Here is a 19,321-nt window from a genome sequence, read left to right as displayed (position 1 = left end):
GGAAAAGTGGGTGGGGTTATATCCTGCCTGTTTGGCCCTGTCCGGGGGCATCGTCGGACAGGGCCACAGTGTCTCCAGACCCCATCTCAGCCTCCAGTATTTATGCTGCAATAGTTTATGGGGGCTAGGGTCAGTCTGTTATGTCTGGAGTTTTTCTCCTGTCTTATCCAGTGTGAATTTAAATATGCTCTCTTTCTCGCTCTCTTTCTCTCGGAGGACCTGAGCCCAAGGACCATGCCTCAGGACTACCTGGCCTGATGACTCCTTGCTGTCCCCAGTCCACCTGGTTGTGCTGCTGCTCCAGTTTCAACTGTTCTGCATGCGGCTATGGAACTATTGCCTGTTCACCGGATGTGCTACCTTGTCTGGACGTGCTACCTGCGGTTTTAAACTCTCTAGAGATAGCAGGTGTGGTAGAGATACTCTGAATGCTCGGCTATGAAAAGCCAACTGACATCTACTCCTGAGGTGCTGACCTGTTGCACCCTCGACAACCACTGTGATTATTATTATCTGACCCTGCTGGTCATCTATGAACATTTGAACATCTTGGCCATGTTCTGTTATAATCTCCACCCGGCACAGCCAGAAGAGGACTGGCCACCCCTCATAGCCTGGTTCCTTTCGAGGTTTCTTCCTAGGTTCCGGCCTTTCTAGGAAGTTTTTCCTAGCCACCGTGCCTCTACACCTGCATTGCTTAGTATCACATAGTAAAACTGCATAAACCTAATGTCAAGTTAACCTCTTGACGGTCGCCTAGGATAGGGGGCGCCACAGCGCATTTTGAAAAAAATTAGTGCCCATTTTAAACGGCCTACAACTCAAACTCAGAAGCTAGGATATGCATATAATTAATACTTGTGGATAGAAAACACCCTAAAGTTTCTAAAACTGTTTGAATGGTGTCTGTGAGTATAACAGAATTCATATGGCAGTCAAAACCCCGAGACAGATCGAAACAGGAAGTGGAATTCTGAATTGCGGACTCAACTTCATCACGTTGCCTATTAATCACACCGTGAGCTATGGTTCATTGAGCACTTCCTATTGCTTCCACTAGATGTCCCCAGTCTTTACAAAGGGATTTGAGTCTTCTACTGTGAAAACTGACAGAATGACACGCTGTGGAACGTGGCCACACGGAGAGGGCCATCACCATTATGACGCCGGCGCCCCTGGCTACCCTCCCCTTTCGAAACGTTTATAAAGACAATGCAATCGTCCCCCTTGAATCTTATTGGAGCTCTGGTTGAAAAAGGCCCTAAAGATTTATGTTATACAACGTTTGACATGTTTGAACGAACCTAAATAAGAAAAAAATGCATTTTGTTGAAAGAGTAGCCCCGCGCACGTTGAACTTTTGGTGCAGCCTTCAGAACGCGCTAACAACAACAACAAGCTAATGGAACATAAAGGATGAACTTTTTCGAACGAAAATACATTTGTTGTGGACCTGGGATTCCTGGAACTGCCTAAGGATGAAGATAATCAAAGGTAAGGGATTATTGACAATAGTATACAAGACTAGATTTGATATGCGATTGTTCCAAGATGGCGCTGACCTGTATTGCTAGCCTATTGTTCTGATTATCGCATCCCCTTTTATCGCAAAGTGTGATTACCCAGTAAAGTTATTTTTAAATCTGGCATTACAGGTGCTTTCAAGAGATATTCATCTATAAATCTTAGAATGACAATATTACATTTTAAAAATGTTTTCGAATAGTAATTTTGTAAATTGTAGCGCTGTTTCATCGGATGCATTTGAGGGAAAATAGTTAGTCAACGTTACGCACCGATGTAAAATGCTGTTTTTATATATAAATATGAACTTTATCGAACAAAAGAATGCATTTATTGTGTAACATGATGTCCTAGGTGTGTCATCTGATGAAGATTGTCAAAGGTTAGTGCTGCATTTAGCTGTTTTTTGGTTATTTGTGATGCATGTGGTTGGTCGGAAAATGGCTATGTGGCTACTTTTACGATATACTCCTCTAACAATCTAATGTTTTGCTTTTGCTGTAAAGCCTTTTTGAAATCGGACAACGTGGTTCGATTCAGGAGAGGTGTATCTATAAAACGATATAATTTGAAAAAAAATTGAAAAAAAAAAGTATTAAATTTTGTTATGCTAATGGTGATAGGATTTTTCGCTGGATGTCCGTCCCGCATACGGGACGTAGGCCGCACAGGGGTTAAAGTGTTCTGTTAGCTAGCTAACGTTAGCTGGCTGGTTCACTAGCTAACATTATGTGTATGCTCTCCACTTTCTGGGAGGACCAAGTTTTGAAAATCTGTGGAATTCGAGTATGATAGCTAAGGAGATGGAGGAAACACGAGTCTGGATTTCATCATCAAACTAAGGGGAACAATGCATGGCATCAGACAGGAGACGCATCCAACCATGATGTATAATGGTAAGATTCAGATATTGCACGTTTCTAATTTTAACAGAAAGTGGTTTCATTTCAAGTGTACTGTTAGCTAGCTAACGTTAGCTGGCTGGGTCACTAGCTAATGTTATGTGTATGATCTTATTCTTCGTATCTCAGACTCATTTGTTTAACTAGTTATAGACATAGAACCTGGTTGGTTACCTACCTGCAGATTCATGCAGGGTAGTAACGTCATGAGTTGTGATTATGGTCCATTGTTTAGCAAGCTAGCTACGTCTTAACAGAAGACTACATTCTAATTTTGACAAAGTATTTTAATTTCAAGTTAAAGTGTACTGTTAGATAGCTAGCTAACGTTAGCTGGCTGGCTCGAAAACTAACATTACGTCATGCGCTGGGATTCATTGTTACCTAGTTAGCTATCTAGCTACATTTCTTAACAGAAGACTCATCTTAGTGTGCCAGAGCACAGAATAACTTAATAATTTTTGAACACTGAACACCCATTGAATATGTCCAGTGTCAGTGAACATCGGCAACATAGCGTAATTCAATTGTTGCCAGCAGCAGAGTCACCAACGCTCTGGATAACATGAAAAAAGCCTAACCAGCTCTGCAAGGGTGAGTAAAATGGTCAGAGTGGGGTGTTCTCTCATTATGTGTCTGGAAGTAGCTAGCCAATGTTAGCCAGTTAGCTTGGGTTCTTGACTGTAGTTATGAGGTCAGAGCTTTCAGAACAACCCTACTTATTGGCCAGAGCGTCCAATGTGCGCTCTGAATGCGAAACGCTCCTAATTTACTAACAATCTGACTAGGGTGAGTAATGTTCAGTGAGCTGTTCTCTCTCTCTTAGATGTCTGGAAGTAGCTGGCAAGTTAGTACGGAACGGTTGGATCAACCCTTAAAGAGATGGGTGGGGCTAAGGCTTAAGAGGGTGTGAACAATGCTGAATGGGTGTAGACAAAGAAGGGCTCTACAATAGTAGTTCCAAAACATTGAAAGACTGTTCTCAAAAGTGAGTTTACACGTTGATCAACTTTCAAAGCAGAATGACTTGCCCATTGTTTCCTCAAATGCAGTGTATGATATACCATTTTGTAGCTGAGTCTCTACTTTTATCCAATGTAAAAAACTTGAATTCAAATGTTGCTACATAAGTCAGAATCCAGGTGGTGAGTCACAAATAGGACTATCTTATGTATACCACCCCTACCTTGTCACAACACAACTGATTGGCTCAAACGCAGTAAAAAGGAAAGAATTTCCACAAATTAACTTTTAACAAGGCACACCTGTTAACTGAAATGCATTCCAGGTGACTACCTCATGAAGCTGGTTGAGAGAATGTCAAGAGTGTGCAAAGCTGTCATCAAGGCAAGGGTAGCTATTTTGAAGAATCTCAAACACTTTTTTGGTTACTACATGATTCCATGTGTGTTATTTCATAGTTTTGACGTCTTCATTATTATTCTACAATGTTGAAAATAGTAAAAAAATGTAAGTTGTAAAACCCTTGAAAGAGTAGGTGTCAAGGTTTGACTGGTACTGTATATTCATAAATCTCTCTAAACAAGACAGAAGAGTAGTAGTGAAGACGGGACACATTTTCTTAGTTAACCCACAAGTCAAAGTCCATATCTCATAACAGACACAATAACCTTATGAGATAGATATATAGATATATATATATGCTAGATCTATTACACAAAAGTATGTGGACATCCCTTCAAATTAGTGGATTCGGCAATTTCAGAGGCAGGCTTCTAGGCAGAGTTGTAAAGAAAAGCCATATCTCAGACTGGCCAATAAAAATAAAAGATTAAGATGGGCAAAATAACACAGAGGAACTCTGCCTATAAGGCCAGCATCCCGGAGTCGCCTCTTCACTGTTGACGTTGAGACTGGTGATTTACGGGTACTATTTAATGAAGCTGCCAGTTGAGGACTTGTGAGGCGTCTGTTTCTCAAACTAGACACTCTAATGTACTTGCCCTCTTGCTCAGTTGTGCACCGGGGCCTCCCACTCTTTCTAATCTGGTTAGAGCCAGTTTGTGCTGTTCTATGAAGGGAGTAGTACACAGTAGTGTACGAGATCTTCAGTTTCTTGGCAATTTCTCGCATAGAATAGCCTTCATTTCCCAGAACAAGAATAGACTGACAAACCTGTAATCGAACCCACAAATGCTGATGCTCCAGATAATCAACTAGTCTAAAGAAAGCTAGCTTTTTTGCTTCTTTAATCAGAACAACAGTTTTCAGCTGTGCTAACATAATTGCAAAAGGGTTTTCTAATGATCAATTAGCCTTTCAAAATTATAAACTTGGATTAGCTAACAACGTGCCATTGGAACACAGGAGTGATGGTTGCTGTTAATGGGCCTCTGTACGCCTATGTAGATATTCCATTAAAATCAGCTGTTTCCAGCTACAATAGTCATTTACAACATTAACATTGTCTACACTGTATTTCTGATCAATTTGATGTTATTTTAATGGACAAAAAACATTTGCTTTTCTATTAAAAATAAGACATTTCTAAGTGACCCCAAACACACACTACCGTTCAAAAGTTTGGGGTCACTTAGAAATGTCTTATTTTTAATAGAAAAGCAAATGTTTTTTGTCCATTAAAATAACATCAAATTGATCAGAAATACAGTGTAGACATTGTTGATGGTTGTAAATGACTATTGTAGCTGGAAACAGCTGATTTTAATGGAATATCTACATAGGCGACAGAGGCCCATTATCAGCAACCATCACTCCTGTGTTCCAATGGCACGCTCTGGAACAAAAGATCCATTGCTAACGTCCATTTAACATTGCTAAGATATCACTCCTCTGGACCCTGAGGCAGGGGAGGTGATGGGTGACAGGCTGGTAATACCTTCATGCCTCTCAAACGTAAACACCATCCACACAGTGAATGAAGACATATCCCTGAAGGGCTGAGAGAGAAACATCTGGGGATCAGGCATCTCTCTCTCAAATGTGCAGTATCTCGTTTGGGGATTTTAGAGCTGTGATGGCAGCCAGAACTATGCAAGTCAAAACACAATCCAGTTCCACATCAGACAAACAAAGAAGCTCACAGAGCCTCAACCGCTCAACAGTCAAAAATCACCACTCAGCTGCTCCTGTCTGCCTGACAGACACCTAGCTGGCTCATCGACTCACACACAGACAGTACGCACGCAAGTACACATACATAGTGAACTTGCACGTACACACACATACACACACACGACACAGAGACATCTTTGTTTGGGAACTGAACTGGCATGTTATTTTACTCTTATTTTACTAGGTAAATTGACTGAGAACTCATTATCATTTAATGACCTGGGGAATAGTTACAGAGGAGAAGAGGGGGAATGAATGAGCCAATTGGAAGCTGGGGATGATTCGGTGGCCGTGGATGGTATGAGGGCCAGATTGGGAATTTAGCCAGGACACCGGGGTTCACCACACACACACACACACACACACAAATAATTACCAAGTGTTTAGCAAGAGGGGGGACAGAATGTCGGGAAGTGTGTGTCGGCATGAGCCTTGCAGTGTGTGTTCGCTCTCTCTGCTGTAGGTTAACTCATCACACAGACAGGGGTGATGAAGAGGCAACCCTGAGTGGAAAGAGAGGCTAGGGCACGGCAACCTTCCCAAAACATTCCCCTAACATTCCTTTCCCCAATCATCCAAATAATGAGGGGGAAAGCCATAGATACACAAACAGTGTTTGTATTTATTATGGATCCCCATTAGCTGCCAAGGCAGCAGCTACTCTTCCTTGGGTCCAGCAAAATTAAGGCAGTTTATACAATTTTTAAAACATTACAATACATTCACAACACACTGTGTACCCTCAGGCCCCTACTCCACCTCTACCACATATCTACAGTACTAAATCAATGTGCATGTGTGTGTATAGTGTGCATGTTACCGTGTGTGTGTGTGTGTATAGTGTGCATGTTACCGTGTGTGTGTGTGTGTGTGTCTGTGCAAATGTTTGTGTTGCTTCACAGTCCCCGCTGTTCCATAAGGTCTTTTTTATCTGTTTTTTTTATAAAATTGTACTGCTTGCATCAGTTACTTGATGTGGAATAGAGTTCCATGTAGTCATGGCTCTATGAAGTACTGTGGGCCTCCCATGGTCTGTTCTGGACTTGGCACAAGAGTTCTCTTTGCAGGGGTATGCATGGTTGTCTGAGCTGTGTGCCAGTAGTTTAGACAGACAGCTCAGTGCATTCAACATGTCAATACTTCTCATAAATACAAGTAGTGATGAAGTCAATCTCTCCTCCACTTTGAGCCAGGAGAGATTGACATGCATATTATTAATATTAGCTCTGTGTACATCCAAGGGACAGCAATGCTGCCCTATTCTGAGCCAATTGCAATTTTCCTAAGTCCTTTTTTGTGGCACATGACCACATGAGTAAACAGTAGTCAAGGTGTACAAAGGTGTGCCTTGTTCATAGTGTTGTTAAAAAGGCAGAGTAACACTTTATTATGGACAGACTTCTCCCCATCTTAGATACTATTGTATCAATATGTTTTGACCATGACAGTTTACAATCCAGGGATACTTCAAGCTGTTAAGTCATCTCAACTTGAGATGTTGTGGGCAGCGAGTGTTGTGGGTAGCAAGTGAGCGAACTAAATAAAGCTTGCTCACCCAAAACAAAGTGTTTGGTGAAAGAAAAGTAGTACACAGTACTTCAAAACCTGATTTACAGTCACAAACACATTTTAGTCAATCAGATGCAGCACTCATTGTTTCATTGTGTGAAGATGGATGATTTTAAGACAGGACCAACAGCCTATCCCTTTAGAGGCATCCAGGCTGGATCACAACCGGCCGTGACTGGGAGTCCCATAGGGTGGCGCACAATTGGCCCAACGTCGTCTGGGTTAGGGTTTGGCCGTGTGTCGGACATCATTGTAAATTAGAATTTGTTCTTAACCGACTTGCCTAGTTAAATAAAATAAACATATTTTAAAAATATCCAAACGTGCTCTTAAATCACTGAGTGCGCAAACACACACACACACACACACACACACACACACACACACACACACCTGTGTGTGATGAAAGCAGAGGAGAAGCGAGGAGAGGAGTGTTTTCGATTAGGGAGTGTGTTTCGGATGCCAACTATACAGCCTTACCCCTGAGGGCGAGTTTAATTCCAACATAACGATCAGCACGACATTTTGGTTTTATTACCTCAGGTAAGACAGTCTCATTTTATTGGAATAAGCAGTGTTTAAAGACAATGATAAACCTTCACAGGCAGTAGTGGCGTCCTGGCCTGAACATCAGCCACACGTGTTGTAAGTAAACGTTTTATATCACGCGCGCACACACAGGCACACAGGCACGCACGCACACAGGCACGCACGCACACAGGCACGCACACACACAGGCACGCACACAGGCACACAGGCACGCACGCATGCACACAGGCACGTACACAGGCACGCACGCATGCACACAGGCACGTACACAGGCACGTACGCACACAGGCACACAGGCACGCACGCACGCACGCACGTACGCACACACACAGGCAGGCACGCACACACACAGGCACGCACACACACAGGCAGGCACGCACGCACACACACACACAGGCACGCACGCACACACACAGGCACGCACGCACACACACAGGCACAGACAAAAAAAACAAATTAGCGTGTACACCCTGTACAGGTAACTTACAAAATAAATGAAACACTTGAGTAAATGAGGGATACAAAGTATATTGAAAGCAGGTGCTTTCACCCAGGTGTGGTTCCTGAGTAAATGAAGCAGTGAACATCCCATGTTTAGGGTCAGGTATAAAAATGCCCATTTGGTCATTATTTTGGCTACCATGGCTAGAAGAGATCAGGGACTTGAAAGAGGGGTCTTAAAGAAGCATAGGGGGTTTAGTGTGTGTGTGTCTCAGTCACCAAATCTCAACCCAATTGAACACTAATAGGAGATTCTGGAACAGCGCCTAAGACGGTGTTTTCCATCACCATCAACAAAACACCAAATGGGTTCACATCCCTCCAATAGACCTCCAGACACTTGAAGAATCTATGCCAAGGTGCATTGAATCTGTTCTAGCTCATGGTGGCCCAACGCCATATTAAGACACTTTATGTTGGCATTTCCTTTATTTTGGCAGTTACCTGTATCTGTGACTAGCCGTGACTGGTGTAGCTAGTTAGTGATGAATTGGTATCATTGTGTGGCAAGCGTCTGTCATTTTGATGAATGGTTTTCCATCTCTGTGGAACCATCCATCACCAGCCTCTCTGCCTGGCAGGACAGGTTAGGGGGACAGATAGGTGAGAGTGCTTGACAGGTCATGTGGATGATTGACAGATGAGCAGTAAGCTGTCAAAGACTTGACTGCCACGTGTTAGTGTTCGCTAACTGACGACAAGGACCCTCAAGTAGTATAAAAAGTAGTGGCTGACAGGGCTTTATGAAAAACAAATAGACCATATAATCTACAAACAGTACACCATCAGATCATTTTCTATCTAGAGCTCTAAATAACTCTAGTCACAGTGAATTTTTCATGACAAAAACAGTTCTTACTTAAAGAAGTACTCCGATTAATGCATGCATAAATGCTTTCGGCATGTGCACGTGTGTGTGTGTATTGGCTAAATAAAGCCCTGTTTGTTACCTTTGCAGATGTAAACTGAGGTGAGATTGGCCCAGGTTTATCGGTATGACAGACTGATTTAAGGCTTCCATTAAACACAGAGACAACGTGACAGGCCACACACACACACACACACACACACACACACACACACACACACACACACAGGGGACAATTCCCATGGCATACAAAAACACTTTCATTAAAAACACAAAAGACTAGTTAAAACAACTACCCCTCATTTAGATCACTATCTGCTGTCATAATTCACTCCTCCACACTCCCATCTCTCCCTCCCTACCCTCTCGCTCTCTCCCCATTGTTCTCGCTCACTTGTTTTTGTGCGAGATACTCACAGATCTAAAGTGAGATTAGGGCAGGGTGGTATACCGTATTTTATGATATACCGGTATTGATGCAGGGACCGGTTTGGGTTTTTACTTTACCTTCTGTACCGGTATTTGAATGTTTGGTTGTTAAATGTGATACACCATGTGTAATGTCAATTTTTACAGTTTATATTGCTACTTGAGTCATCTCTCTCCGTGCCACTTTCCACACAGACCTAGCCACGCCCCGTCACTCAAGGAGCGCATTTGATGTTCCTCAACCACAAGACGCTTGTGTTCAGTCTGCATGGTCAATGCAGCACACGCAACAATGTTGATGACAACGATGCCGTTCTCACTTTGCTTCTTAATATCAATCCACAAGCGTTCTATAATGACACTATTAGTTTGTTTCTTCCATCAGCAAACCGCTAGTTTGTCTTTTATTAGCAAGATGCCCTAAATCATTTTATCAGCTTGTTGATCGCACGACACGTAGGGCTAATACTCTCAACCACCGTTACTCTAACTTCCACAATGCATACAAAGCCCTCCCCCACCTTCCCGTCGGCAAATCCGACCACAACGACATCTTGCTCGTCCCGTACCAGTGACGAGAACCATTCAACGCTGGTCTGTCCAATCGGAAGCCACGCTCCAAGATTGTTTTGATCACGCGGACTGGAATATGTTCCCATCAGCCTCAGAGGACAATATTGACCTATACGCTGACTCGGTGAGTGTGTTTATAAATAAGTGCATTGGCGATGTCGTAACCACTGTGACTATTAAAACCTACCCTAACCAGAAACCGTGGATGGATGTTGTACCCACTGTGACTATTAAAATCTACCCTAACCAGAAACCGTGGATGGATGTTGTACCCACTGTAACTATTAAAACCTACCCTAACCAGAAACCGTGGATGGATGTTGTACCCACTGTGACTATTAAAATCTACCCTAACCAGAAACCGTGGATGGATGTTGTACCCACTGTAACTATTCAAATCTACCCTAACCAGAAACCGTGGATGGATGTTGTACCCACTGTAACTATTCAAATCTACCCTAACCAGAAACCGTGGATGGATGTTGTACCCACTGTGACTATTAAAACCTACCCTAACCAGAAACCGTGGATGGATGTTGTACCCACTGTGACTATTAAAATCTACCCTAACCAGAAACCGTGGATGGATGTTGTACCCACTGTGACTATTAAAACCTACCCTAACCAGAAACCGTGGATGGATGTTGTACCCACTGTGACTATTAAAACCTACCCTAACCAGAAACCATGGATGGATGGAGGATTTCGCGTAAAACTGAAAGCGTGATCCACCGCATTTACCACAGGGTTAAATTCTCGGGCCGACTTTTTTCTCTGTATATATCAACGATGACGCTCTTGCTGCGGGTGATTCCCTGATCCACCTCTACGCAGACGACACCATTCTGTGTACATTCTAACTTAGAATATGTGGACAACTACAAATATCTAGGTGTCTGGCTAGACTGTAAACTCTCCTTCCAGACTCATATTAAACATCTCAAATCCGCAAGGCAATCAAACAAGCGAAATGCCGATTCAGGGACAAGGTGGAGTAGCAATTCAACGGCTCAGACACAAGACTTATGTGGCAGGGTCTACAGGACATCACGGACTACAAAAACAGCCACGTCACGGAAACAGATGTCACGCTTCCAGAGAAACTAAACACCTTCTTTGCCCGCTTTAAGGATAATACAGTCGCACCATCGCAGATCGCTAACAAAGACTGCGCCCCCCCCCCTTCTCAGTGGCTGATGGGAGTAAAACATTTAAACTTGTTAACCCTCACAAGGCTGCTGGCCCAGACGGCATCCATAGACACGTCCTCAAGAGTATGCACAGACCAGCTGGCTGGTGTGTTTACTGACATATTTAAATCGCTCCCCATCCTGCTGTCCCCATATGCTTCAAGATGGCTACCATTGTTCTTGTACCCAAGAAAGCAAATATAACTGAACTAAATGACTACTGCCCCGTAGCACTCACTTCTGTCATCATGAAGTGCTTTGAGAGACCCTCAACACTGGGGCCCCTCAAGGGTATGTTCAGCCCTCTCCTGTACTCCCTGTTCACCCACGACTGCGTGGCCATGCACGCCTCCAACTCAATCATCAAGTTTGCAGACGACAACAGTAGTGGGCTTGATCAACAACGAGACAGCCTACATCGAAGAGGTGAGGGCACTCGGAGTGTGGTGTCAGGAAGACAACCTCTCACTCAACGTCACCCCCTCCGTGTCCCATCCCTCTCTCGCCATCTACATATCAACACCCTATCCACACCTATATTCACACAGCATCATGCATATTTCAAAAGGGAAGTTTACAACTAATATATTTTAAATGCAGATTCAGATGACAGAAGTCTAGCGTAATAGTGACTGTAATAAAATTAGATAGAGACACAATAGGTTTAAGACTGGACACAGAGCTCAGAGCAAAGCCCTGTTACGGTAGATACAGATAAGTATCTTAATAATGAAAACCCGTATGTTTGCTGTGTTTGTTTAATGATTGTCTTTTGATGTTGCAGCTGGCTGGGTCCCTAGCCCTCCAGTGTCCGTACACAATTCCCTAACCACTCCCTCCTAGCAGTACTGTTCTTTAGGACTCGGAGGAAACAAGCACCCACTCAGACAAACTCACACGAAAACACAGAGATTTAATAGACTGACTCACACAGGGCTAACTATCCCAGGTTTCCCTGGAAATAAAGAAATGCAATGCTCTGACACAGAGACAGGAAGGGGAGGTAGAGAGATGAGTAGCTCCTGATCTTTTCCTCTCTGGTGAGACTGGAAACGTCACTATGGTTTCCTGCTAGTAATCCAGAGGGCTCGTCTATTAGCCAGCCAGCGACTCAGGAGTCCAGGATGGCATAGGTTCACTAGTGAAGAAACAGAAACAAATAAATACAGAAACTACTCTGTATGTATGTGTCCATGTTGGGTCCAGGAAGGATCGTCCACATAGGTGGTTTAGAGCAAAGTCAAGGTCTCTCTCAAACATGCACCACACACACACACACACACACACACACACACACACACACACACACACACACACACTTCACTCCATTTCCCACACATCCATGAACACAGAATGCGGTTCTTTGTGTTGTTCAGATCCCAGAGTCTGCAGGGGCAGTACAGGAGGTGTAGGCGTTACACAGGGTTCTCCTGGGATCCACTGGAGGAGATCTCCAACAAAAGGGACATTGTGCCACACGCACAGACAAGAACCACTACATCCTGCCTCATCAACCCCAATATCCTCTCCAGATTTACAGCCCCGATTACCATGTTTCAGCATGGGTTTCTAGTTCAACAATATTATGACCCACGTAGCAGTTAATACAAACGGGAATTAAAAAAAATATATAATAGTAAAAAAAACATTCAGAGAGAATTCAAATTCATTACGCCAAAAGTCAAGGCTATTTTTCCTATGCTCGAATAAACATGAGGAAAGTTTCAGCACTAGACTGGAACACATACCCCGAGCTAGCCTGGATTTAGAACGATCATGTCCATGGTGTGAATAAAGTCTACTGTAAAGCATTGTGGAAGTAGATGTCCTACCTTGACGTGGCTCTGGGCTCCCAGGTTGTAGATTTCTGTAGGTTTGACCTGGTTGATGATCTTCACCAGGCAAGTACTGTCTGTCAGGTCCCCATAGTGTAGCTTCATGTCTGAGAAACACACACACACACACACACCCTCTTACTAAGTGCAGTAATAACTATACACCTCACCCAGGTACCATAAAGAGCTCACCAACACCACAGGAAAAGTTGTATCCATTCATTGTGTTCTGACAGGTGCCCTCACCCTGACATAAGACAATGACAGCTTATAACAACTATTATAAGCTGACCCACACACCCTGACCCACATCTGTTGAAAAGCTCGACATCACACTACCTGAAACAAATGTACAGTTTGAGTAGATGATACTACGTTAACGGGAAGATAATTTGGGTGGGTGGCCTTTGGGAATTTCTGTTCCGGTAAAGTTGAGTGAATCTTGTCAGTTGACTGGATTCAAGCACTGGATTCAGTGAATCACTTCTCAATGGAGTTTTGCCTCATCTGGGCAAAGATGATCTGATTCACATAATAGATACTGTTTACAATGATAATACACAGTAAGGAGATAGGAGTTCGAGTTCATAGGTCAACTCAATGGAAGAAGAAAAGAAAAAAAGAGCACAGTCATGACAGAGAGGGTGATTAGAAAAGTTTGCCAAGTTTGTTACAGTGCCTGAAGATAAAATGGCTAATAGTGACATCATCAATGGCTGTCAGGTCTCACCAATCACATCTCTCTGTCCGAGTGTTCTGAGAATTTGAAAACTGAAATCTGAAAGCTTGTAAGAGAGATCTCGGAGAGTAAAACACCCCTTCATCTTAAGGCATACCCACACGACTGGCGCTATAGAGCAAAGTTCTATGTCTGGTTTTTGATGTTAATGTGACTATTATCCCAAACACAGAGATGGCATTTTTCACCATTACATTTAATTTACTATTCGTTTTTTTCCAGTATTACAGTGAATGAGACAGCATCAACACCAAAAAGAGAAACTAAAGAGATGGGTATAATCAGAGTAGCAATAGTGGAGGCTACTGTTCAGAAGACACTCATTTTCCCATTTCAGATAATCAACCTGTTTGATTCATTGTAAAATGACACTTACGGCCACCTGTAGTTCCATCCTCTGGTGATAATAACGATAACGAGTTAGATGTAGATAAGTTAGAGGAGCTCAACAAACTTCCAGTAATGCTGTTATCATTCTATCACTGCACATCTACGTAGCAAAAATAAAACTGGGCATTTTAGTATGGCAACTTTTTTAGTATGGCTCATATTTTCCTAGTTGGCTAGGCTTACCCCAACTTAATTGTGAAGTTAACAATACCTTATACTACTAAATCATTTGTATTGTTTTTATATGAAGAGTATATAAAGAGAGTAACTTTAACGCTCCAGCTGAACTGTAACTAAACAGGAGTTGAAGGTCAGAAGGTTGAAGGTCAGTACTTACTTCCCTCAGTGTGTGTCTGGGGGTTCTGGTACAGGTGCTCTATACGACCAGTGTTGAAAGAGCTGGATCTACGCAGGATACCGTGAACCTGCAGGGGGATACACACTACACAGTCAACACAGACATAAAACACAGTGTGTGTGTGCTCTGGGCAGCAGTTATAACGGGATCAGGGACACATCTGATGTTTTTCAAGGAACAGAAATGGAACAAAAGTGATCCATACTGTTCTAGAACAAAACCATTATTTTAAAAGCATGTGAACTGGTTAATAATAACGTTATTTTACGTTCCAGGCATTTTTTTTCTAGTCCCCCAACAAATGCAACAAAGCACCTATGCAAAGCCCTCACTCGGTCACTGACAAAATTATTCTAAATCTTTGCGTGCGTGTGCTTAGGCTACCTGCCCCTCCCCCCTCTGAACCATAGGCTACTGTACTGACGTTGCCATAGGCTACTGTACTGACGTTGCCATAGGCTACTGTACTGACGTTGCCATAGGCTACTGTACTGACGTTGCCATAGGCTACTGTACTGACGTTGCCATAGGCTACTGTACTGACGTTACAAGCTTGATTCAGAAGATAGGGAGAGATTTTTTATTAGCTAGAGAAGAAGGGATTAACTTTTTCAATGCTAGTTAAAGATACCATAGGCCTAGTTATCACGTTTCACATTGGATTTATTAACTACAAAAAGGTAAGACGTGTTTTTAATTCTGGTGCCGCTTTGCACACACAAGCTTGTTAGCCATCTCAAGCTATGTCAAAGGACATTCAAAGTTCCTCCATAGAAGGCGCTCCTCCTAGGTTTAATTCTGTGGAACTAATTTGTATAATGCATGTCATAACAAGATGTCCAGCGTTTCAAGTCTCCTCCTCAACCCTCTCTAGCTCTCTCTCCACATGGGCTACACTTGTCTGTCCATCACGCATGTAATCAACTAGCTTGTCTGCTCTATCCGCACTGATTGGTGAAGTCATTTAATGAGCTAAATGTAAAACACTTGGTTTCACAGGTTAAAAAGGAACAGAAAGGAACAAAGTAAACCGGTACTTGTTTAGGGGATCAAACTTTATATGGCTGGTCGGAAAAGTGGAACGAAAAAAAAGAAAATAGTAAATAGTAGTTCTGCTCAGAACGAAACGATTGGAAAATAATTTTGGTTCCAACCCCTGACTCTAGGAGATAGATTGGATCCATGACAATCTCCAAACATTCTCCTTCCCCATCTCCCAATCTACATGTGAGGGAGTAGGGAAGTGGTTTTGGGGGAGTTCTGGTGATGCATAGGAAGCTCTGTTGTGAAGAGATAGTAATGTGCTCCCCAGTTCCCCAGCTAAGAGGACATTGTGCCCTGACCACACTTCCTTTATTCACTCTCCACTTCCTGCCTGCCTGTCCGTCTCTCTATCATCCCCCCTCGCAACGAGTCCCTAGTCTGGAGCCTGGAGCAGAGCCACTTCCTGTGGTGCCTGAAGACACTTCCTGTCCACTGTGGGCTGGTTCCACAAGAGCAGGGCTGGTATGACTGGGAGCACATTACTGAGAGGACATCGTGCCCGGACCTCACTTCCTTTATTCACTCTCCACTTCCTGCCTGCGCCTCGATCATCCCCCGATTGTGAAGATATCGGCTATTTTGAAGAAGGCTTTACGTGCAATGATGGTGATACGTGGTTGTTTTACCTACCTTTATTAAATGTACTAATTATATTTCACTCTGGATAAAAGCATCTGCTAAATCCAATATGTAAAAGTTGGGGGCGGGGGGATCCTGCTGACCATCCAGGGGAAATGAAATCATTCAGCTACTGTAGAGAAAACAGATCCAGAGCTAGCATGGAGAGTGTGGGAATGTTAGTGTCTGATGTAAATTCGTTTTAAGAAGTCACATAGCAAGAGTTTTAGCTACGTACTCCTATTCAGTCAGCAGCCCCCTGTAAAACTGTGTGACCAACAGGCCATGTTGATTTTGATGGAGCTGTGCTGAGAACAGTGTGTAACAGCAACAGGTGAAAGTGATGAATGACCGCACTCCTGGCCATATAATAACAGCCATTTCCTGGTTAATGGTCTAACCTCGGGGGTTAAAGGTCAGAGGTTAACAGAGCCAGTGTCACACAGAGGTTACAAAGGTTACAGGCAGGTCCAAAATCATTGGCACCCTCGATAAAGATGAGCAAAAAAGACAGTATAAAATAAATCATACAAATACTGAGCTATATTGTATGCTCCAAAAAATATACTAAGACAATTGCTCAGAGAAAGAAATGTTGTTTAACAAGTTAATAAAACAAAATCAGATAAAAATAGGTGTCACAATTACTGGCACCTCCGTTTTCAATAGTCCTGCACCCTCCCCTAGCGAAGTGAACGGCACTGAGCCTTTTCTCAAATGTTATATGAGATTGGAGAGAATAGTGCTTCATTTCAATTAGCACGTGTGCCTTGTTAAAAGTTCAAATTAACTTGCCTAGTTAAATAAAGGTTCAATTTAAAATAAAAAAATATATATCTGATGTGACTAAGGTGTGAGTCTGCCTGTCAGTCTTCTCTCGGCAGCTCTGTTTGGAATTTCGGTTAGAGCTTATCTAGGGAATGGGTGCGTGTGTATAGCAGTGTGGATGTCTGGAGCACAGAAGAGAGAGGCAGGGTGTGTATCCCAGTCTGGGAGCCTCTCCCTGGGAGTCGCTCTCACCTCATAGCCCTTCTCCAGCAGGAACTCAGCCAGGTAGGAGCCATCCTGAAACACAGACAAAACACACAGGTCTGTTAGAGAGCAACACATGCATGACTGTGTGTGTTGGAGTGTGTTTTCACCCATTCAATAAGGTCTTGTACCCATGTAGCCTAAGTTCTCTTCTCCCCCCTCAGACTGCATATTCTGGAACATTCCAAACCAGTCATGGTATTCCCTCTCCCTAACCTCCATCCCAGTCTCCTCCACCTACCTACCCACCCACAACCCCACCCCCATTCCCCTCCACTTCCTCTCCAGGTCTGGGGGTGATTTGGCCACAGACCTCTGGCCATCCAGACCAGAGGGGAACATGTGAGGAAGAAAGTTGGAAGAGAAGTAAACTTCAGTCTACCAACCAAGGCCAAGCAACGTTGGAGTAACCTGGTCCCAGATCAGTTTGTGCTGTCTTTCCAGCTCCAAATGACAACAACCATCATGAGTCCCCGGCCTGGGTATAGACTCCATGGGAGCTGTGAGCTAAGGATATAAACATAGCCTACCCACCACATATAATTCAAATGAATTTATCAGCCAAAATTGCCAAGGTCAGAGGTTCCAAGACCGTTTTACTCAGTCTATTTCTATGGTCCACCACTCAAGTCAGAGGGATGTGTAGCTCATTGCCTATCATGGTTAGGTTAGTGCAGCTAAGCACTGTCAGAGGAGATCAGTATGAAACCTCACTCATTATGGGCCGTCTACCACAGTTCAGAATAGACCAGTATCATAGGATGGAGTTCAGTGTAGTTCAGGTGGATTCAGTGGTCACCACAGTATGAGGGATCAGCTCTATTCAGCCCCTGCTTTGGCAAGGTGGGTTCACTGTGGTCCAGGTGGGTTCACTGTGGGTTCACTGTGGTCCAGGTGGGTTCACTGTGGTCCAGGTGGGTTCACTGTGGTCCAGGTGGGTTCACTGTGGGTTCACTGTGGTCCAGGTGGGTTCACTGTGGTCCAGGTGGGTTCACTGTGGTACACTGTGGTCCATGTGGGCTGACTGTGGTACACTGTGGTTCAGGTGGGCTCACTGTGGTTCAGGTGGGCTCACTGTGGTTCCCTGTGGTTCAGGTGGGCTCACTGTGGTTCAGGTGGGCTCACTGTGGTTCCCTGTGGTTCAGGTGGGTTCACTGTGGTTCAGGTGGCTTTACTGTGGTTCAGGAGGGGGCTCTGGCTCTTTGGTTCTGGGTCTAGCTCTATGGAGGGTGGCACTGAAGCCTGACTGAGCACAGCCTGACTTGGTAGTTGGTACCCAGAGATCGGTTGGTACTGCCAGCCTGACACCACACCAGCCTGGCACCACACCATGTAGCCTCTCCCTTCCCAGGTGCATCCCAAATGGTACCCTATGCGTTCCAGGGTCCTGGTCAAAAGTTGTCCACTATATAGGGAATAGGGTGCCATTTGGGACGCACAGCCTAACTCCATAACCTTGCGCCATTCAATGCTCTGGCCCCCGGGTCCTGTCATGTTTTCCTGACCCTGTGCCAGTGTCAAACATCAACGTGCCAAATGAATTACGGAAAAAAACATGAAGAGTTGGTTTAATGTTTGAAAACAAGAGGCTCTTTTGAGGCCGTTTTAGCCCATAAACCCTGGCCTCACCGCTCGGTTTCCTGTTATGGGGAGCCAGGGGAGGTGGGCAGATGCATACACACACACTATCTGAACAGCACACCTAGTGCTCCCAGTGAGGCCCTCTCTACACCAGAAAACCCCCTGAGTCTCATTTTGGGCCAAAACACCCTAATCAGACAGCTCTTCAGCAACTAGACCAAACACAAATTCCATTGGTCAGAGAGGTGACAGTTGGGTCAGGGGTCAAGGGATTGGAGGATCTGACTGATCTATCTGTCACTGAGTATGTTTACATGCACACTAATAATTCGATATTAAACTAATTATGGCAATAGTCATGTAAACACAACTCTGCTTGTCTCTACACGCCGATTAAAACATCTGGTTTTCTGAGGCATCTTTAGAATTATTAGGACATGTAAACAGCGTAACCTGTGTTCCAGCAGTGTAAACAGCGTAACCTGTGTTCCAGCAGTGTAAACAGCGTAACCTGTGTTCCAGC

General features: G+C 43.8%; 1 protein-coding gene across 2 annotated transcripts in view; it reads right to left on the bottom strand.

The window, feature by feature from the left end:
• The window catches only part of gmds (GDP-mannose 4,6-dehydratase), a 234,690-nt gene that overhangs the window by 188,653 nt on the left and 26,716 nt on the right, over window positions 1–19,321 (bottom strand). Inside the window, exons 2-5 of one of the 2 annotated variants that reach the window (XM_014123207.3) lie at window positions 17,206–17,250; window positions 14,503–14,590; window positions 14,152–14,172; window positions 13,034–13,143 (exon numbers count right to left, since the gene is read on the bottom strand). In XM_014123207.3, coding sequence (XP_013978682.1) covers window positions 13,034–13,143; window positions 14,152–14,172; window positions 14,503–14,590; window positions 17,206–17,250 — 264 coding nt within the window. The remainder of the gene's footprint in view (window positions 1–13,033; window positions 13,144–14,151; window positions 14,173–14,502; window positions 14,591–17,205; window positions 17,251–19,321) is intronic. The other variant, NM_001141373.1, reaches the window with a different exon arrangement.

The sequence above is a fragment of the Salmo salar genome, chromosome 10 (assembly GCF_965601325.2).
Source record: "Salmo salar chromosome 10, fSalSal1, whole genome shotgun sequence".
NCBI classification, from domain to species: Eukaryota; Metazoa; Chordata; class Actinopteri; order Salmoniformes; family Salmonidae; genus Salmo; species Salmo salar.
Note: the sequence above shows the minus strand (reverse complement) of the source record. Positions and strands in the feature narration are given on the sequence as shown.